The 22,070-nt window shown below is 31.4% G+C and overlaps 1 protein-coding gene across 1 annotated transcript in view; it reads right to left on the bottom strand.

Annotated features, from left to right (window-relative positions):
- Positions 1 to 22,070, bottom strand: part of LOC126907761 (low-density lipoprotein receptor-related protein 2-like) — a 41,798-nt gene that overhangs the window by 829 nt on the left and 18,899 nt on the right. Inside the window, exons 2-47 of the mRNA XM_050689351.1 lie at positions 17,315 to 17,464; positions 17,074 to 17,205; positions 16,328 to 16,588; positions 15,968 to 16,219; positions 15,760 to 15,876; positions 14,754 to 15,689; positions 14,535 to 14,678; positions 14,262 to 14,471; positions 13,993 to 14,188; positions 13,673 to 13,926; positions 13,139 to 13,582; positions 12,709 to 12,974; positions 12,433 to 12,646; positions 12,078 to 12,354; positions 11,830 to 12,007; positions 11,567 to 11,750; positions 11,299 to 11,501; positions 11,039 to 11,223; positions 10,680 to 10,980; positions 10,386 to 10,617; positions 10,117 to 10,322; positions 9,792 to 10,051; positions 9,558 to 9,729; positions 9,253 to 9,478; positions 8,969 to 9,193; positions 8,362 to 8,882; positions 7,863 to 8,300; positions 7,495 to 7,802; positions 6,780 to 7,435; positions 6,518 to 6,699; positions 5,999 to 6,446; positions 5,225 to 5,846; positions 4,486 to 5,065; positions 4,128 to 4,419; positions 3,738 to 4,062; positions 3,323 to 3,618; positions 2,500 to 3,258; positions 2,178 to 2,438; positions 1,967 to 2,107; positions 1,374 to 1,892; positions 1,136 to 1,307; positions 994 to 1,085; positions 774 to 926; positions 549 to 704; positions 197 to 452; positions 17 to 128 (exon numbers count right to left, since the gene is read on the bottom strand). Of these exons, the coding sequence (XP_050545308.1) occupies positions 17 to 128; positions 197 to 452; positions 549 to 704; positions 774 to 926; positions 994 to 1,085; positions 1,136 to 1,307; positions 1,374 to 1,892; positions 1,967 to 2,107; positions 2,178 to 2,438; positions 2,500 to 3,258; positions 3,323 to 3,618; positions 3,738 to 4,062; positions 4,128 to 4,419; positions 4,486 to 5,065; positions 5,225 to 5,846; positions 5,999 to 6,446; positions 6,518 to 6,699; positions 6,780 to 7,435; positions 7,495 to 7,802; positions 7,863 to 8,300; positions 8,362 to 8,882; positions 8,969 to 9,193; positions 9,253 to 9,478; positions 9,558 to 9,729; positions 9,792 to 10,051; positions 10,117 to 10,322; positions 10,386 to 10,617; positions 10,680 to 10,980; positions 11,039 to 11,223; positions 11,299 to 11,501; positions 11,567 to 11,750; positions 11,830 to 12,007; positions 12,078 to 12,354; positions 12,433 to 12,646; positions 12,709 to 12,974; positions 13,139 to 13,582; positions 13,673 to 13,926; positions 13,993 to 14,188; positions 14,262 to 14,471; positions 14,535 to 14,678; positions 14,754 to 15,689; positions 15,760 to 15,876; positions 15,968 to 16,219; positions 16,328 to 16,588; positions 17,074 to 17,205; positions 17,315 to 17,464 (13,514 nt within the window). The remainder of the gene's footprint in view (positions 1 to 16; positions 129 to 196; positions 453 to 548; positions 705 to 773; positions 927 to 993; positions 1,086 to 1,135; positions 1,308 to 1,373; positions 1,893 to 1,966; positions 2,108 to 2,177; positions 2,439 to 2,499; positions 3,259 to 3,322; positions 3,619 to 3,737; positions 4,063 to 4,127; positions 4,420 to 4,485; positions 5,066 to 5,224; positions 5,847 to 5,998; positions 6,447 to 6,517; positions 6,700 to 6,779; positions 7,436 to 7,494; positions 7,803 to 7,862; positions 8,301 to 8,361; positions 8,883 to 8,968; positions 9,194 to 9,252; positions 9,479 to 9,557; positions 9,730 to 9,791; positions 10,052 to 10,116; positions 10,323 to 10,385; positions 10,618 to 10,679; positions 10,981 to 11,038; positions 11,224 to 11,298; positions 11,502 to 11,566; positions 11,751 to 11,829; positions 12,008 to 12,077; positions 12,355 to 12,432; positions 12,647 to 12,708; positions 12,975 to 13,138; positions 13,583 to 13,672; positions 13,927 to 13,992; positions 14,189 to 14,261; positions 14,472 to 14,534; positions 14,679 to 14,753; positions 15,690 to 15,759; positions 15,877 to 15,967; positions 16,220 to 16,327; positions 16,589 to 17,073; positions 17,206 to 17,314; positions 17,465 to 22,070) is intronic.

Raw genomic sequence — 22,070 nt, 5'->3', positions numbered from 1 at the left:
AATTTCTGGGACTTACTCCTCCTCCAGAACCGTTAGTAAAGGCGTTTGGACCAAATTCAACATTTGTACCTTGCCTAAATGAAACACTTTGTGAATTGGTTAAACTTCCCAAAACTGCTCCCTTTCCACTAAAAATGAAATTATTAATTAATTTTGAGAATATAATGCTGATAAATAATATAGTTCAAGTACTTACAATGGACGTTTACGTATAAAAACAAAAATAGCTCCGGCGATAAGAAGAAGTAAGAGTCCTGTAAGTGGAATTACCAACATTGAACTAAATAATCCCGTTCGCCTAGCTCTTCTAGATGTAATATCACACAAACGTCCACTGAAATCTGGCTGGCATATGCAATTAAGTTCAGCAGACGATCCTAAACCAGATTCTACACAAACCCCACCGTTTTGGCAAAGACAAATTTGCGGTGCTGGTTTTGGCGGCTCTTCGGCTATAAAATAATAACACATATATTATATGTTAATAAATATACACACATTTATAATTATAATAATAAACAACTACATTGCTGATAAATAATATTTACCTGCGTCGCATATTTTTTCACTTGCGCCCTGTTGGACATGTGTGTGTTCGGGACACGCACAATACACACCTCCTGGTACTAGTAAACACAAATGTGAACAGCCAGCATCTTTGCAGAGATTTAAAGCAGAAACGTTGTATCTTTGTTTATGATAAACTAAAATGTAAAATTTATATTAATTGTTTAATGTAAAACAAAAAAAATATAATAATACAAAAATCAAACCTTTAACTCCGGCAGGATTGACTAGATCTTTGGCTAGAGTAACTGGAACACCACGACCAAATTTATCTTGTCTCATTAGTTCTCCAGTTTCTCTTGTTAACCAATATAACTGATTTTCAAAAAGATCTAATGATACAGGATGATGGAGATGTTCTATAAAAATAAATCATTGTTAAAAAATACAAAAATTCTAACATTTTTTAAGACTACAATTATATACCTCCACGTAAAACAACTTGGCGGTTTGATTGATCGTATTTTATTGTTTCAATTGTATTTAACTTGGTATCTACCCAATATAAAGAATGGNTATTGTTTCAATTGTATTTAACTTGGTATCTACCCAATATAAAGAATGACCTACAGCTATATCTACAGTTAAACCAGTAGGATGTACAATTCTAGTAGTAACTAATGATAAACGTCTAGAACCATCCATCCAAGACATTTCTATTTTTGGAGACTCTCCGACATCAGCCCAAAACATTTTACCCATTTCAGGATCCAAAACAATCGATGAAGGTGATTCCAATTCTAAAAAATTAAAAAATAGTCGTTTATAATATAGCGTATTGAAATTTTTAATTTTAATGAACATACCACTACTGATAACTGATCTCCTATATCTTCCATCTTGCTTAGCAACCATTATTTGTCCTTTGAATTTTTCACCTGATCGGTCAATCACAGCCCAATATATATTATCACCTATCCAATCAATAGCGACAGCAACAGGTTTATGTGGGCCTCTCATATTAAGATCTTGAGGATAACCCATCTTAACTTGACCGCCAATAGCATCTACCATGTATGATCTTTTAATCGATTGATCAAAAGTATCTGTCCAATAAATTATTTCATTCTTTGGATCAAAATCAATAGAATGTATACGCTTTTCATTAGTTAAAACTGACAAATGTCTTCTTTCGTTTGCCTCATAACCTCGTATTTCTGGTCCATTAGTGTAAACAATAGTTACTTTTGGATCTAAAGCTTTGCAAACGCCGCTAAACAAATCACTTAAAACAAAACCTTCGCGACAGGAACAAACATAAGATCCATTGATATTAGTACATTCTTGAGAACAATGATGAAGTCCTAATTCACATTCATTGATATCTAAACAAAATATTAGTGATAACATTACATTGCAATAATTACAAAAATTAATATTTTTTTCGATTTAAACTTACCTGTACATCTTTTACTATTTGTACCAGGGCTAATTTCATATCCAGCATAACAAGCACAACTATATCCTACTCCAGAAGTAACATTTAAACAATAATGTTCACAACCACCTTTATTAGGGTCTGAACACGTTCCAGAATATACTGTTTAGAAAATTATTTATTATTATCACAATTTTAATTATTTAATTACATCATTAATCATAGAACTTACTGCATCCTTTTTCGTCAGATAAATCTTCACAGTCATATTTCCTATCACAAAGTTTAGATTTGTCAACACATTTGCGGTTAGAACATGTGAATTCTGTATAATGATCACACTGTCTATTATTTTGTGATAATCCACAAACACTCAAATCATTTTCATCCGAACCGTCTCCACAATTATCCACTCCATCACAACGTTGGTACATAGGTATACAGTGTTTATTGTCACACAAAAATCGGTTATCCAATGTACAACTTAAATTTGCTATTAAAAAAATATTAAAAATTAAATTTTATTATTTGATTAAAATATACTCAAGACTTACAACATAAGTCAGATGCTTCATCAGAACCATCACCACAATCATCTTCTCCATCACAAAGTTCAGAGTTGAAAATACATAGTTTGGTAGTTTTACATTCAAATTTAGAAGCAGGACAATAGCGACCTCCTGGATATCGTGGCGGACATCCAATTTCATCACTGAAATCTCTACAATCTCTATCGCCATCACAACGGAAATATGATGCAATACAATGACCGCTCTTACATTGGAACGTGCCATTTTTACATTGGAATCCACCACAGTTTAGTTCGTCAGAATTGTCTCCACAATCATCATCGTGGTCACATCTCCATTGACCCGGTATACACTTTCCATTTGAACATTGAAATTCTGATTCTGAACATTGTCTATAAAGTCCTTTGCACATATCTTCAGATTCGTCCGAATTATCTCCGCAATCATTTTCAAAGTCACATAACCATCTTTTTGGTATACATCTATTATTTTTACATTGAAAATCTCCAGCTGATTGACATTTTGGACAATTTTCAGGTAATTCGTCTGATCCGTCACGACAATCATCTTTACCGTCACAAAACAACCATTTAGGTATACAACGATAGTTAGTTTTACCAGGGCATCTTTGCCATCCAGTAGTACAATTTCGCTGTCTACACATAAATGCAGGCTCATCTGAGTCATCACCACAGTCATTATCAAAATCACAAACCCACAATTTCGGTATACAACGACCATTTTTACATGAGTACTCAGTTTTTGGATCACAAGGCCGATTATCTAAAAATATAAAATACAATATTGTTAATTAAATGGAAAATATTTCATTATAAGTAAAACATACGGCAAATTGCTGGATCTTCGTCACTTCCATCTTTACAGTCTGGTTCACCATCACATTTCCATGCGTCAAGAATACAACGCCCATTTGAGCGACATTTAAATTCTAAATTAGGACATGGTAAGTCACAACGTTTTTCGTCAGAACCATCTCCACAATCATCAATTCCATCGCAAATAGTAGCCGATGGTGTACAGTTACGATTTTCACACTGGAATGCTCCTCCTCGGCAGGACCTTGTTGGACATTCGCTTTCAATTTCATCTGTACCATCAGCGCAATCTTTTTCTCCATCACACCTATATTTAAGAGATAATTTATTAAGATTTTTATATTTTTTAGTATTCTAAATTAAATTAAATTGTTATCATTAGATAGCAAAAAAATATTACTAGATTTAATATGAATTAAAACTTACTTCCAGAACCAAGGAATACACTTCTGATCATTTTGTTTACATTCATGTTGACCAGCAGTACAATTGGCAATACAAGTTTTATTATCACGCGGATCTAAATAAAATTGATTAGGGCAAGCACAAGTGTATGCAACAGGACTTTTAGAATTCAAGTAACTGTCTGGTGATGGATCTACTCCTGGAACCGGTCGTAATAAACATAAATGTGAGCATCCTCCATTATCACTTCCACAAGGATTTGGATATGGTATTTGCCTAAGAGGATGATACACGTTCAAATCATAAGGCCGATGTGTTGTGTTCCTTAGTACTTGATAATGCTGGCCTGTAATATCAAAAAATATAAAGGTATAAATCACTGGTATTTATAACTATAATAATTATAATTACCAGTAAATTTATTTGCTTTAACAATAGCTTTTAGATTCCAATCAGTCCAGAAAATTTCGTCTTCAAATAATGACAGAGCAAATACATGGGGTACTGATTCTCCTGATAGTACAATATGTTTGTGTCTTCCTTCTAAATCAACTGAAGCTATATAATTCAAATGAGCATCAGCCCAATAAACTCGTTCAGTAAAGTAATCGATGGTCAGAGCATTTGGCCAAGCTATATCATCCTCATAAGTTAATATTTGTGTGAAATTACTACCATCCATACCAATCTTACCAACGTATGCCTAAAATAATATTATAAAAAAATTCAATTTAAATATTAAGTAACTAGGATTTTTTTTAAATTTTACCTGTAGTTGCCAGCTAGTGAAGTATAAATAACCAGTTCCTGGATGAACGGCAATAGCTCTCGGATCTTGAATACCCGATTTTAATGTATGTCTATTTGTGCCATTTAATTCAGCTACTTCTAAATGTTTACTGTGCCGATCAAGCCAATATATTTTTCTTCCAACCCAATCTACAGCAATACCTTCCAAACCATGACTGTCATGTCTTATAATTTTCTCTCTTTCTTTACTTCCAATAGGTGTTCTATAAATTGTTTTAGCACTAACGTCGCAAAAGTATAGTTTTTGATCCAGATAGTCAAAATCTAGAGCGACAACATTCAATAGATCTTGATGATTAAGTGCGTATTCTGAAGCATCTAAAGACATATTTCGAACATAATATTTATTTGTGAAAATTAACCATGGTTTTATTTTATCTCTTCTCTTGCAAGAACGTTCATCAGATCTACGATCGTAATATGTTTCATCACATTTACAATAATAAGACCCAGGAGTGTTCAAACAATATTGAGGGCAAGCTCCAGGAATTTCCATACACTCATTAATATCTTGACAAGCTTTTCCATCATCCATTAACCTAAAATTAAAATTAAGTTTAAAAAGATACCAATATATGATAAAAAATATGGGACAAAATCATTAAATTTTTTATTAACGTAACAAAATGCATTATATATTATGTTTAATAGAATATATAATTATTATTTTGTTACAAATGATATAAAATAAAACTCACTTATATCCTTCGTTACATTCGCAGTTAAAACTAGTTGGTGTATCAATACATTTGTGTGCACACTGATTCAGTTCTACTTTAGCACACTCATCAACATTACAATGAGCTGGTTCATCACTGTCATCCGTGCAGTCTGATACTTTGTTACACACTAATCGTGCACTGATACATTGACCGTTTGTACAATGGAACTGATCTATTCCACATGATGTGGTATTTTTACCAGGACAGTCAAATTCGTCTGAATTATCACCACAGTCATCTTCATTATCACACCTATATGTGCTTCTAATACATTTAAAGTTTTGACAAGAAAATTCTTTTGGAGAACAAGTTTTATATTGTGAATGACAATCTTTGCCTTCGTCTGTACCATCACCACAATCATTGTCATGGTCACAGACCCATCCTTTATTAATACATCGACCATTACCACAGGTAAACTGTTCTGCACTACAGTTTAGTACAGTTGAGCAATTGAGTGCTGTTGAGTTTTCATCAGCTCCGTCAACGCAATCGGGATCACCATCACATAACCACTTTCTTGGAATACACTGCGGACGGTTCCATGCTTTGTTTGCTGCACATGTGAATTCCGTAGTTTCATCGCACTTACGATTATCTATAAAAATAACAATAGACGTAGAATAGATAATTAAAATCTAAATTAAAAATTTTAAAACAAATTTTACAGTTAACTAAAAACTTTAATAATTATTTAACTTGAAGAGTACATAATAAAATTAGCTTAATTTAATTAACAAAAAAACGTACTGCACTGATGTCGTTGATCTTCATCTGAATTATCCAAACAGTCATTGTCACCATCACATATATAAATTCTAGGTATACAATTGCCATTATCACAAGTAAATAGATCACCAAAACATGTTCGTCCTTCCGATTTACAATACTCAGGAGGTTCGTCAGATCCATCACCGCAATCATCATCACCATCGCAATACCACGTAGCTGGTATACAACGATGATTTGGACAACGGAAACTGTTTGCTGGGCACGTTCTTTGAGCACAATGAAGTGGATCTTCGTCACTATTATCACCGCAATCATTATCACCATCGCACAACCAGTATGGTTCAACACAAATGTTAGTTTTTTCACATTTTAAGTGACTAGCTGGACAAGTAATATTTTTGGGACATCGATCATGAGTTTCATCTGAAGTAATGTTATCTTTACAATCATTCACGCCATTGCACACCTATTAAAAGTTTTTCAATAATTTATCTATAAAATATGCATATCAAATTTTATAATCACAATTTAACTTACTTGTGACATGGAAATGCACCTATAATTGGCACATGTAAATTCGCCGTCAGCACAAGGTGGATAAGTACAACCAACTTCATCAGAACCATCTTTACAGTCGTTTTCATGATCACATTTCCATGTTTTAAATATACATCTTCCATTTGCACATCTAAATTCATTGGCACTACATGAATGATAAGCTGAAAAAAATATATTCACAATTAAAAATAATTTTTTTAATTTTCATAGCTTAAAAACTCATAAAAAAAATTGCACGCACTGCAATAATTGACATCTTCGTCACTGTTATCACCACAGTCGTCATCGCCATCGCAAGTCCACATACGCGAAATGCATTTACCATTACGACAATGGAATTTATTAGCTGCACATGTAACATTTTTGTCCACACACATACGGCCCTCATTAACTAGTTTGGTGTTGTCGTCACACCTACACTCAGCTGTGCCATTAAGTCCAGGGTGGCAGCTTTGAGCGCATCCACCGTTATTAATCGAACAGGGATTTACTGAGCATTTTTGTCTATCCTTTGAATAAATTGCAATGTCTCTTGGAGAATCATCTAATCTCTTGACAATTTCTATCATATTAGCTCCAGTATGCTTCTCAGCTCGATAGACTCCTCTTAACTGAAGATCAGTCCAATAGATGTAGTTTTCATGTACAGTCAGTGCAAATGGATAAATAGTAGCTGTTATAAGTACTTCTCGATTTTGACCATCTAGTGTTGACCTTTCAATTTTTTCTCGAACAGCGTCAGACCAATATAACATACGTTCGTCAAAATCGATAGTAAGTCCACTAGGCTGAGATAAGTCTTTATCTATGATAGCTTTTTTTAGTGACCCTGCCATAGTAGTTCGATATATCATTCCAGCAGTACCAAAACGTCCCCAATCAGTGAAGTATAAAGTTCTAAAATTATAGTAAATAATTAAATATAATATAAAAAGAAATATGAATTTTTTACTTACCCATTACAGGGATCGACAACAATAGCACGTGGCCTATCCACTCTAGCAATCATGACTACACCAGAACCATCCAAATTCATGGCGTAAATAGAATTATTAAAAGAGTCAGTCCAGTAAATCTTCTTTTGGGTCCAGTCATAAGATATACCTTCTGGGTTTATTTTACGACTTAAAATTGTTTTGATCTGATTGTTAACTGGGAAGTTACTCGAAATAGACGATATTTGAGCCATTGGACGAATTTGAGTAAAGAACAGTTTATTATCAGCGTAATCGAAGTCTAAGCCAACAACGTTGGACAAATTTCCCTGGAAATATTTAGAATGTTATTTATAAACAAAAATAATATTATAAAACATTAAACTTACAACAGGTTTGAATGGAAGTGTATTGGACAGAGGATCTAAACTTGCAGATCTTATTTCAGTTCTTGTTGCGTACACCAAATATTCACTTACAGTGTCACACTTCGTACCTGTACCTGCACCTATTACACCAGTCGCACAATCGCATCGAAACAAAAATTTGTTTACTGAATACGTTGGTGGAAACGAAAAACATAATTGTTCACAACCTCCGTTACCAAATCGAGAGCAGGAATTTGAATCGTCGAACGGTTGTGTGTTTGCATCGTAAATAGCTATATCACGTAATCTAGGAAGTCCAGTTCTAATAGCAGTTGGAGTCGATGTATTTCCTGGTAATTTAGAAGCTTTGAAAACACTTTTTAAATTTCTATCTACCCAATACATATCTCCTAAATGTATAGCAATACCCATTGGATTAGGAATATTTCTTCTGACAACCTGAAAATTTAATACATTTCTATAACATGTAACTAGAGACTGATAAACAATTTTAAATTACCTGTCTTTCACCTCCGGTGAATGAAACCTTTTGAATAGTATCTAGTCTAGCGTCCACCCAATAAACATCATGAGTAACCATATCAACAGTTAAATCCTTAGGTTGACTAATTCCTGTTGTCACTATCGGCATCCAGTTGGATCCATCTAAATATGCTTTACCAATTTTAGGGTACTGGCCGTAATCGATCCAGTAAAGTAACCGTTTGATAGGATTTACAATTAATTCTTTTGGTGCATCCGTTGTAGTTTTAACTAGTACTTTACGCATAGAGCCATCTAACCAACAAACTTCTACATAGTTTTCATGAGGGAACACGTTTGTAAAGTATAGATTTCCTGCTATCCAATCAATAGTTAGACCTCGTATACCATTAGAACCAATACCATCTTTAATAATATGTTGTAGTTCTGTACCATTTGGCCTAATTCTATAAATACCATTCCATATTCCACGATTAAATTCAACCCAATATATCCAATTTTGCGCAACATGAACATCCACATGTAATATATGATGTCCTAATAAATAAAATTTATTAAAATAACATATAAAGTGCATTTAATTCTTAATTGTTAAAAATATTAAATAATGTACTACTAATTACCTGGTCCTGATATAGGAACAATTGCATCTAATGTATCACTAAGGCTATATCCACGAATCAAATCTACTTGAGAAACAACCGCAAATGATGTATGTGGTGTACATCTTGTATCTAATTCCTTTTTATAGCCAACTGAACATGCACATACTCTATTACCATTATCACTTGGAATACATAATTGCTGACAACCACCATTTTGGGTCAAAGTACAAGGATGATTGGTATCTAAGATTTAAATTCTCATTAGACTATATATTTTTTATTATAATGAAGTATAAACATACTAATTTTTTTTGAAAATACAGTTAATGATTTAAGATCAGGGTCATTATCAATAATAGTTTGTATGTTAGCTCCATCATCAGCATTAACTCGCACAAGATGATCATATCTAGAGTCTATGAAGTATAAGTATCGATCATAGATACCCATTGATTTAGGAAAAGAGATGCCGTTCTTATCACTTAATAAAGTTCGATGATTCATTCCATTTACACCCATAACTTTAATCTATAAATCATTATTACTAGTTGTGATATCAACATAAAAATTTTAAAGTAAAAAATGTTTATAATAAAATTATTATTACATAGCTAGGATATTGAGTGCTGTAATAAATATTTTTTTGGTCCAAATCAATAGCGATCGATTCTGGCTTATTATCGTCATTTATTAATACTTGAGGGTTACTTCCATCCATATTCATTTTTCCAATCTTAGGTCGCACACCAAATCCTCCTTGATCAGCCCAATATAATTTTCTAAGAATTTTTTAAAAAAATAATTTAAATGTTCAACATTACTCCAAATAAAAATATTATACCCTTCACTTGGATCCAAAACAATACCAATAGGCGTTGCTACTGAATTTTCTTTTCCATTATTTGACAATAACACCATTCTATACTTATTTATGCCATCTATTTTAACTAATTCAATGCTAGACGACTCTCGATTTCCAATATATAAGTTTCGGCCAATCCAGTCAAAAGCAATTACAAATGGAGCACCTACAAATCCTGTGAGTTCACCTAATAATGAAGTTTTATTTCCTCCATGGTATGGTGACATCATAAGAGTACACTATAAATAAAAGTATTATAAATTAAAAAACATGTTATTTTATATTTTTAATTAAATTTGTTTACATTTTCGGTATTAATAGTTTCGTCCTCTTCGTTTACTTTTACACCTTCAACCCAAAAAAGATTTTTCGTTTCAGTATCATAATCTATTTGTGAACCTCCTTCAACTCCAACAATAGGTATTATATGACCTGTTGTTTTATCTCCTGGTGTTAGACTAACATCAATAATTTGGGATGCTCTCATAACTAATAAATATGGTGATTCAACTATAAAATACACATAAATATTAATAAATTAAATTTTAAAAGCTATGTACTATAGTTTATTACTTTCAATACATCTACCCGTGCTTGAAACTTTGTAACCTGGTTTACATTTACATGTATAGCCATTTGGATCGTAAGGTGAGAGTAAACAAAGTTGTTCACATGTAGCTTTTTCACATGGATTAGGAGTAATAGGCTGTAAGGATGGATGATGTACAAGAATACTTAGTGGTTGAGATATTAAATGAGAAATAACTGTTTGATTTTTTCCCTTAAATTTGTGAGCTGATATAACCTAAATCAAAAAGTTATTAATAAAAAAATTTTCATGCATAGTTATTGTTTAGAATTAATTACTCTGTTTAACTGTCTATCAGTCCAGTAGAGTGTATCTTCAAATAAAGTCAGTGAATGTGGATGGAGCAAATAGTGACTACCAGCAATTACTTGTTGACGACCAGTACCGTTATAGTAACAGAAATCAATAAAATCGAGTTTAGAGTCAGCAAAATATATGCGTTGATTTACTATATCCAATGTCAAACCATTGGGCCAATATATTTTTGTACTTATAATAACAGAACGGTTAGAACCATCCATTCCAACACGTTCGATTCTTGGGTTTTCACCCCAATCGGTCCAGAATAACCAACGTGCACTAAAATAATATTGTTAATTAATAGCATTAAGCTTACGATTTTCAACTGATTACTTACCCTGGACTAGGATCTAACATCATCCCTCTAGGTTGTGTTATATTTTCTTTGAGCAGTATAATTCTGTTAGTACCATTTTCATTTGCGACTTCTACCGTGTTCAACCTAGAATCTAACCAATAAATATGACCGCCGATCCAATCATATGCTAACCCCTCAACTAAGTCTAGACCAGAAGTAATGATCTGAAACAAAGTATAATTTTTTTATATTTCTAAATTCATTAATTTTTTCATTTCATGAATTTTGTATATACTAACATCTTTTGGCTCACTGCTTTTATCTAGTCTTGATATCTTTTTTAATTTCATATCTGACCAGAATATTGTACCAGAATGCATATTTGAAGCTGTAGCTACAACATTTTCAACAGTTATTGGCACTCGCTCAAGACCTTGTTCTTTGAGATCAGCCACAAGTATAGAATGACGATTTGATATGATTAAAAATGCTGCACTATGATCTAGATAGTATTAAAATGTTTTATTTTATGATAATAATTTTATTGAAAACTAAAAATAAACTTACTTAAAGCTTTACAGGTATGCTTATCAGACTCTAGAATATAACCTGTTGAACAAGAACAGAAGTAACTTCCTTTAGTATTTGTACAATGTTGTGAACATAGACCAGGAGGGTCACATTCATTTAAGTCCATACACTCATATGTGTTATTCAATACTTGACCACGGGGACAAGTGCACAGAGGACCCTTATGAGAAATAAATATCCATCATTAATTTAACAGTCACAATGTTTTTATACTAGTTATGCAATTTAAACTAACTTACTACTGGAGTTTGTTTACAACCGTTGGTACAAAAACTACCCTGTTTTTCACACTCTGGAAGATCACAGTTTGGTCCTTCGTCAGCACCATTAGGACAGTCAAATTTTCCATCACAAACTTTAGTTATGTTTATACACCTTTCAGTTACATTTGGACATTGCCACTCTCCAGCCTTACATCTGATGAAATTAAAAATTATAATCTAAGTTATTACAAATAAATTCCAAGCAATTTATTAAATAAGTATACTTGAAAGGTGGAGCAGTGCAAGCTTGTTTGTAATCTTCATCAGACCCATCACCACAATCGTCTCGACCATCACAAACGTACGCTTTAAAAATACATTGTGAATTATTACATTTGAAGTAATTTGATTGACATGACACTTGTCCACATGTTTTTGGTTCATCAGAATCGTCATCACAGTCTGCTGTTCCATCACAATACCAAGTTTTTGGTATACATATGCCCGATTTTTCACACCGGAATTGTTTTTCTGTATCGCACTGATTAGGTGCAAGTGTTGCTGAAGATAATAGGTAAAATATTTAGTCTAATAGGTAAAAACATAAAAAAAAAGCATTTTTGAAAATAAGATACTAACGACAGCCAAGTTCATCACTACCATCATTACAGTCTAATATACCATCGCACTTGTATGTTTCTTGAATACATTGTCTAAGATCAGCACATTTAAATTGTGTAGGTGAACAAGTAATTGGTGGACAACCTTCTTCATCTTGATTATCAAAACAATCGTTGTCACCGTCACATACCCAAGTCTGAGGAATACAATGTCCTGATCGAGGGCAAGTAAACTATAAAAAATACAAGATATTAAATTTTTTTCATATTTCACGAATTCTTATATGTAATCTACTTGGAAGTAAGCACATGTTTTTTCAGCGCAAAAATCTCCCTCATCAGAACCATCTCCACAGTCATTTTCGGAATCACATTTCCATGTAGATGGTACACAGCGACCGTTATCACACAGAAACTGAGTTGTAGAACAAGTAACGTTTTTACAGCCCGTTTCATCACTATAATCACCACAGTCATTTTCACCATCGCAACGGAATGAACTTGGTACACAACGACCTGTTCCAGAACTACATTGGAATTCTCCAGGAGCACAAGTTGGCTCTAAAAATATGTATTAAAATATAAATTAAAATTAAACTTCAATATACTTGAAATATTTATTGTTTCGATAGTTTATTGCAACCTCAACTTTAAGTAATTAATTGTATACTTTTATAGCAAAATAATTCCGTGTTGACTATTTAAAATAAATCATTTAAATTTACTTGTACAGTTTTGTTCTTCGTCGGAGTTATCCAAACAATCATCATCTCCGTCACAAACCCAAGCTTTTGGTATACATCTCATGTTGTTACAAGTGAAATCCCAAGTATTTGGGCATGCAGTCAACGGAGGTTCAGCGTTGGGATCTGAAATACAAGTCTTGCCATCTGTATCAATTTTCTCTCCATATGGACATCCACATTGAACTTTGAGCATGGAAGATGTGTTTGATGGAATCCCAAAACACAACTTTTGACAACCACCGTAGTTTTTCATACTTGAACATGGATGAGAATAATCTATCAGTTGTTCGTTTTCGCTGTACATTTTCACACCATAAAGACGATTGTTTTGCGGTTCTCGTACTTCTATACCAGCAACAGCTCCGGTTATCTTGTGTATTTTTACTATAGCGTCTAATCTCCAGTCAGTAATATACATCCATTCTAAAAAAATTAATTAATTAATAATTAATAAAAAAAATAAACATGTAAATCAAATTATATCGAGTATTTGTAAATAGAATTTAGACTTACCATAATTTATGACTATTGAGAATGGATGTTTTATAAGAGAAGTATTTATAGTTTTTACGTCTGTACCATCTAAATTTGAATTTTGAATATGATCTAATAATGCGTCACACCAGTAAAGTCGATCTGTAGCAAAATCGATGGCTAAACCGTTAGGCCAACCCAATGTTATATTTCTGAACACTGTTAAATTTGTTCCATCCATATATGATCGGCTTATATTTGCTGGACGATCCCATTCAGAGAAAAATATAAAACTGAAATTTAAAAATATGCATAGTGTAATTAATCGAATTAACAATTAAATTTTTGATTAAAAATACCCTTTGTTTGGATGAACAACGATTGCTCTTGGTCTCTTCATATTTTTCAAAAGTACTCTTTTATTGGTTACATTGCGAGTACTCAAAACGTTCAATGTCCCTTTTCTGCTATCAATGTAGTACAAATTTTTAGCAACCCAATCAACAGCGAGTCCTTCTACACCTTCATTTTGCGACGCTAAAACAATTTCTCTACCTGCAAAATTATTAAAAGAAAAATCGTCAGTTATTTTAATTACATATTTTAAAAAATAGCAATTCACACAAACCTGTTCCATTTCTGTGTATTCTATATATAACATCTTGAAGAACATCTGAATAATAAATATAGTTATCACGTGCATCAAAATCAAGACCAACAAATCTTGCTCTTCTAGAAGCCACTGGTAATATTGCGTCATTAAATCCTTGCGAGACTTTATTCAAAACTTTACCTTTGATAAATCTTTGTTGTGAATACAACAGAAATTCATCAACCACTACATACGATAACCAAAATCAATTGAGCATTATAGAATAAATTTTGTATCGCAAATACTTACAAACACAATAGTGCATATCTTGAGCTAGTTGGTATCCCATATTACATGCACATCTATAGGCTAAAGACCCTTGGCCTTCTCCTCCCTTGGTAACAATGCACATGTGTTGGCATCCTGCATTATTTTTGCTACATGGCGATAGCACTATCGAATTATAAACATAATATGCATTAGTTCCACTATCCTACTCTTATATAAAACCAATTTATACACACTTACCTTCTCTTTGGACTAATGAGTGGACAATTTTTATTGCTTTAGGATCCTTGACATCGCGGTTTTTATACACCGATGATACACTAGTAGGATCATATTTATTTACGCTTAAAATACCCTGTTTAGTACCATCTGACCAGAAAATTCGGTTTTCAAATACAGCTAGCCGAGAAGGTGATGGTACCTGTGGACCTCTTAAAACTAAATGCCGATCGTTTCCTTGATAATCAACCGTCTCTATATAGTCTAAAAGAGAATCACACCAGTAAAGACGATTGTCTAATATATCCACAGAAACTCCTGAGGCCTTATACACTGCTTCAGTAACTATAGCTTTTGCATCACTACCGTCCATATTAGCACGAACAATTTGGTTTCCATCAGCAATAAACATGTAGCCTTGTGTAGGATCTAATGATATATCAGATGGATTTGTTAAGTTGCTGCTTAATACGATAGCGTGCCACCTGCCGTTTAATTCAAACACATCAATTTTTTGACCAACTCCGTCGACTACGTATAGCTTGTTTCCTATCCAGTCTACTGCAATAGCTATTGGTTCCCACATACCAGGTAAAGTTATTTCAGATGGCATGGCATTACCGTCTCGAATAAATTTTTTTGGTTCAAGTAACTGAATTGATTTGATTTTCTTAAGCTTAACGTCAGACCAGAACAAAGTGTTGTACTGATAGTGATAATCAATTCCACTGGCAGATGTAGTGTTGGCTAACACAATTTGATTCTGGTATTTAGCATCCATTTTGATAACAGACTTATCTTGAGCAAAAAATATTTGATATGGCAGAGTCCGATTATTAGCTACACACCTTTTACGTTCTACTAAATCATAGCCAAGATAACAGCTGCAAGCGTATGAACCATCTAAATTTTTACAAATTTGCTCACAGAAACCCCATTCGGCACATTCATTTCGATCTAAAACAATTTAATTTATAATAACTTACTGAATCTAGAATATCGAATATTAAAAACCACATTTGCTTACCTATACATGACTTTGAGTCGTTAGCAATTTTACGTCCTTCAGGGCAATAACAGGTTCCCCCAGTTGGCGAAGCTTGACACTTATATTCACAACCCAACGCCGGACAACTTAACGTAGCTAAAAGTACAACACGCACCAAATAAATATAATTTATGGTACACAACTAAATATACATCCAATTGTAACATTACTATGTATTGTTACTTACAACAAGCAGCTTCTTCGTCTGCATTATCATCACAGTCTTTATGTCCATCACACAATTGTGATTTGTTTATACATTTGGGCCGTTTGTTAGGCCCACCCTGAGGACACAGGTATTTTCCAGGACAAGATAGAGCTGTACAGTTCAGCTCATCGCTACCATCGTGACAATCTGCATACCCATCACACTGATAATTAAGTGGAATACAAAGCCCGTTGCCACATCGAAACTGACCAACATGACACGCAGCAAAGTCTTAAATTATTAAAAAAGTTTAAAATGCAATAGTAAGTTTCACGTCACTAGTAATACTTTGTACTTTTTACAATGGTAAGTTAACAAATTATAAAACAAACAACTTACTGCAATTCTCTTCGTCACTATTATCACCACAGTTGTTTTGATGATCACATTTCAGTTTTGGATCGATGCACTTTTGGCCATTTGAACAACGGAATTTATCTAACGGACAAGACATGTTGATGGTCGGTCCACAGTTTTCCTCGTCCTTCAGATTGCGACAATCAAAATAACCATCACATTTCTTGGACTTGGGCAAACAAGGTCCACTGCCTGGACCATTTACTTCACACTTAAAGTCATCAGTTTGACATTTTCGATACGCTAAAAAAATTCAACATCAATAATCAACAGAGAATTTGTATTTAAGTTTGTAGTTTGTATCTAAAATAAAATAAATGATAGGTCTTTCCAAGTATGAAAAGAAGTAAAGTAAAACAAGTAAGTATTATAAATGAGCAGTAAAAAAACGTATTACTTATTATTTTTCATGTGTAGAGTGGAAATACTACACTAAGTAGATAATATTATCTGGGAAAATTAATTTTAGAAACTATCATAATATTATTCAAACCAGCTGCTTTATAAAATTCACTTCACTACTATTATTACAAAAGTAATTTCAAAGTACACCATAATTAACTACCTGGTAAATCTGTACAGGCGTCGTTTATCATTATTAAAAAATGCGAGCTCACACACATTCACTGATGGCAAGTCAAAATGTTTTTTTAACAAGATCTTGACTATGATGAGATCTCACGAATCTATTTACTATTTGTTAATAGACTGTTATTCAAGAAACTTACTACAATCGGCCTCGTCTGAACCATCCACACAGTCCACGGTAACATCACACCTGTAGTGAGGTGGGTAACAATACGTCTTATTCCAGTGATATTGACGACACGGCAATAAGAGCGGTTCGCACTCGGGTGGAGCTGTAAAAGAAAATAACATTAAGTTTTTGTTGTATATTCACACACTTCTCAAACAAGTAATTAGTGCTGGTAAAATTGGTTATATATATATGATATTTTAGATACTCACGGCAACTTTGGAACTCGTCCTCGCCCCCATCACAGTCTTTTTGGAAATTGCACAATAAATCGGACATTATGCATTTGCCATCAGAACACCGAAACATCCCGGGGCCACATGCCGATGCTCCTAAAGTTGGCGGCGTTATTTTTTCCACAACTAAAAAAAAAAATACATATTTATTATTATTTTTCAAATAGAGTATCGTTTTGAAATAATTTTGGCACATTTATTATGCATTTCAAATATGGATATTTGACATATAAGGATTTTTAATAGAAATGCTAGAATAAAACATGTTGTTTCCTACAATTCAAAATACCAGGAAAACACTCGAGGTTGAATATTATATATTATATATATATATATATATATGATTACATTATCATTATATCTTAATTGCAAACGCTAGTCTAATAAAATTCACCAACAACAATAAATGTCCAAATGATTTCATTTACCATTTAAATTATTTTTGAATATCCTTGTTTTCAGTATTAAGCAGAATTTCATTATCGAAAATAATCGTTAAAAAAATGTATTAAGAACTTAAAATAGTTTTTAAATTGTATACTCTTGATTACTTAATTTTATAGATATAAACGTTTCGTGACACTATAAGGGTATATAATATATCTCTAATGTAATTTTAGATAATATTTTTAATTATTTTAAAATTTTTACNTAATGTAATTTTAGATAATATTTTTAATTATTTTAAAATTTTTACATAAAGTTAAATACAGCTGTATGTCACTATAAATACATTAATTCTGTATTTTTGAAAATTTAAACATTCATGATTAAACGGACCGTATTTTAGCATATATTGCGTATTCATCTGTTCAACGAACCATTGAACCAAGTCGGGCAACAGTGAGGGTTCAAACGTGACTACAATAATTAGTTTGTAAATAATAAAACAATGTTATACATATCATATTGAATATCGTAAATTCCAATCTTGACGACAATCAAATGTGTCATTTCAAGAGCTAAGCATTGTACAATAACCTTACATAAACTGTGATTTTAAGACTCAAGTTACAATAAACAAACACGTATCATCCAAAATCTAATTGAGCGTCAATAAAAGTAAAAAAATAATACGTTGAATCCACGCTTTGTTGTGAAACACCATAAGAATTTTTTTTTAAACTGTCAAAACTATATGGGTCCTCATTTCGCTAGAGAATCAGGTCGTTTGCGAATTAACTTGCAACCCACGTACGTCGTCACTGAGGGCATAATATTATAAATATATGATGATCACCAGGACTTTAACGCCGTTGTTAGACAAGCACATAAGGGCAACAGTTGTGAATCATAGGCGGTGTACGATCATTGCTTTTATGACAACATACTATAGTTTTATTGTTTAATTCCAAAAATTAAAGATAGTAAATATTGTAGACTTCGTTATTACTATAACGTGTAACATTTAAATATAATTTATACGTCTTTAACGAATTGATATAAAGAGCAATAAGATTCCTATATGTATAAGGTATAGGTATTAATTAAATATACAAAAAAATGTTTAATAAAAATGCTTTAGTATGTACCTTTATCATACTTTAACGATTTTAATGAAATATCATAATATAAAAAAATTTAATTTAAGACAGCCAATTATTGTATTCTAATTATTCGTTCAATAGTCAGTAACGCCAAGTAAGTATAATTACCCATATAATCTTTTGGCGATAAAAAATAAAACAAATTCCTAAATTGACAAGTAAAACAACTAAAACGATAAATTACAAATGTAAAAGAGTCAATTTATGAAGTTTTTCCTTTTTAACGAACTATAGTCAAGTAATTGCAGCGTATGAATTACCTTGAAAAATATTAAAGGCGTTGATAGTTATTTTCGATTGAGTTCAATAAAAATCTTAATATCATAAAAATTTTGTGGTTTTGATCGGAGGTTTAATGTATAAAAACTATTTGTTTAAAACATGTTTTTAAAAAACAAAAAAAGCCATATGTAGACATTTTAACCAAAAACAATGTCTTATAATTGCGTGTATCCTACTTTAGGATAATTAAAATGTCTAAAATTTAAAAAAATCTAATTTTTATAGAAAATGAATTCGTAATATATTTCTGTAGCTATTTTTCAAGGACCGTTATTATGATTTTATTAATTATGATTTTTTTAAGATAGTAAAAGAAATTCGTGAGTTAAATAACCATTGATAATATTGTTATTAATATCAAAACCCCATTTTTACTACATACCACATTTAAGAAAACAGTCATACATTTTTATATATTAATAATTCATTGGTAGGATGACCAAACGTACTGTTTTACGAGGATTTATTCTTTTATGGTGTATGTTAGGTCACTTTGTCAAAATATCCTCCTTTTTTTAACAACGCTTATTGCTAATGTAATAAGAAGTTAACAATAATTATTTATAAAATAAAAAATAATATAAAATCAAATAATGTTTGTAAACCATATCTATCAATTTAATACTATCTTTAACCATAGTTAACTGTTAAGAATAAAAATAAAATAATTAATTTTTATGAATAAAAAATATCATCAATTTTACTTATAATGACTTCAAAAATATGTATAGAAACCAAGTTGTATAACTTATTAATAAATTAAAAAAATTTAATTCCGTATGAATATATATATATATATACTTGTTGCTAATTTCTTAAGCAAAAGTGGTTTTTGCAAGTATTTGATAGATTATTTATTTTTTATTACTCAGTTATTTTATATTCATAAAATTCGTATGTAAAATAATTATTTTATTTTAAATACATACATATATAAAACTGATTATTTTTTTTTATATCCTACCAAACTTATTTTTGTATTTCTGTAAATTTCCAATGGTTAACTTATAATATTTATAACTCAAACAAATCCTTTGATCTATGTGAAATTATAGTTTCTTATTTTTAAAGAAATAATATATTAAGTTACAATTCTCATTTTACAGGGTACAAAAAAAATTTATATTTATATTCTTGAAAATAGAAAATGATTGATGTTAACTCGATCACCTTGTACTTATAATCATTACAAGTAAAAAAATAGAAGTTGAAAAAAAATCACAAGAAAACCGTTAAACATTATAAATAAAGTGATTTTTAAGTTTTTACCTTTTACAGGAAATTTAATGGCCTTGGCAAAATTTTAATAACATATTTACATTCGTCATAAGAAAGCAAAATCAATTTTTTTTATATGGTAAAATACAGTATAATCTAGTCAAAATGTGTAATAGATTATATAATTAAAGAACACAACAAATAAATGTTTAAATACATTGGTTACAAAAAAGCAATAATTAAAATGCTTGTTACTTTATAAAATTTTGTTAAAAGTTTAAAGTTATTATACATAGTTTTATGGAACTTAAAGATATAGTTATTAGGTTTTTAATTGCAACATAATACATTAAGCAATGTTGTCTTTACGAAAATGATTTACTCTTAGGATTTTTTTAAATGAAAAGTTAATAAATACATTTAAACGTCTATCTATTGAAACAATGCCAATTCTCATAAGTCATAACATTTGCACGTCAAAAACAATTTATAGTTACTAGAAATGAAAAGTAGACGTCATACAAATGTTGTTTTGATCGTTTAAAATGCTTTTTACATTGTCATTTGTATTTTATAACTAGTCGTTTTGAGGGCCATTAATGATGTGTTTTCCCGGTAATACTTAAAAGGGAAAAATAATTATATTCAACAGCGATTGCCCAACAGGTCAATGGTGTAACCAAACTTTAGCTTGGTACATTGATTGCTGAACAATAATCGTTCATTAATTGGACATTTTTGACGTTGGGTTTAAGTGACGGTCGTTGTGCAAAGTAATCAGATAATAGACTTTAAGTCGTACAGTGATATTAAAACAATACATGTCATACAATTAATCAATCATTCGAACACAATAGAAATGATACCACACATTATCAGCTGTCGGCGCTATGCATACGTTTTAAAAATAACACAGCTACTCCTACTATTTCTCATTGTAGGCTTTAAATTTTTATTTAATAAATAAAAAGAATTCTTTGTATTCGCGCACCTTCCATAGGTCGTGACGAAAGACACCCATATAAACTCGCGCTCTCTTCGTCAAAGTGATTATTTACCAAAATTACACTTACACGTGTATTATATTTGTACATATAATCTGTGCCATTCACCTCTGTTGGCCAGTATCATCTTTGGCATCAGATAGTAACTGCGAGTGAAAGCAAAAAAATTTACTACAAAACTCACTGGTGCAATGACGACCCATAATTTTTTTTTTCATTTTATAGACAACAAACGAGGTAAACTACACGTATTTATATGTGTAAATACTTGTTCAAGAAATTACATACATGCAATGAATTTAATGTAATAATGTGCTGAAAACATTAAAATGTCAAAGAAAATAAATAAAATGTTTTATTAGAGAGATCTGATGCAATTTTCGTTTTTATTAAAAAGAGAAAATATTTTGTGGTTGAAAAAATAATTTTTACATAATTTAACCATATATATATATATATATAAATATATATTAATGTAAGATTTTTACATGATTCAAATATTACCTAAGAATGACAGTTATTTTCCAGAAAAGCACGAAAATACTGCCAAACATTCGATTTAACATACATATTTAAAAATCTATTATTTCGTAGCCAGACAATACTGAATATAAATTATAGTGCACTATTTTAAGAGATCAAATGCAAGTTGAAAAATGAAGATATTACTTTTTACAAATT

Source organism: Daktulosphaira vitifoliae, unplaced genomic scaffold (genome assembly GCF_025091365.1).
Source record: "Daktulosphaira vitifoliae isolate Bord-2020 unplaced genomic scaffold, ASM2509136v1 Scaffold_5, whole genome shotgun sequence".
Lineage (NCBI taxonomy): Eukaryota > Metazoa > Arthropoda > Insecta > Hemiptera > Phylloxeridae > Daktulosphaira > Daktulosphaira vitifoliae.
This window is presented reverse-complemented; position numbering and strand designations above follow the sequence as displayed.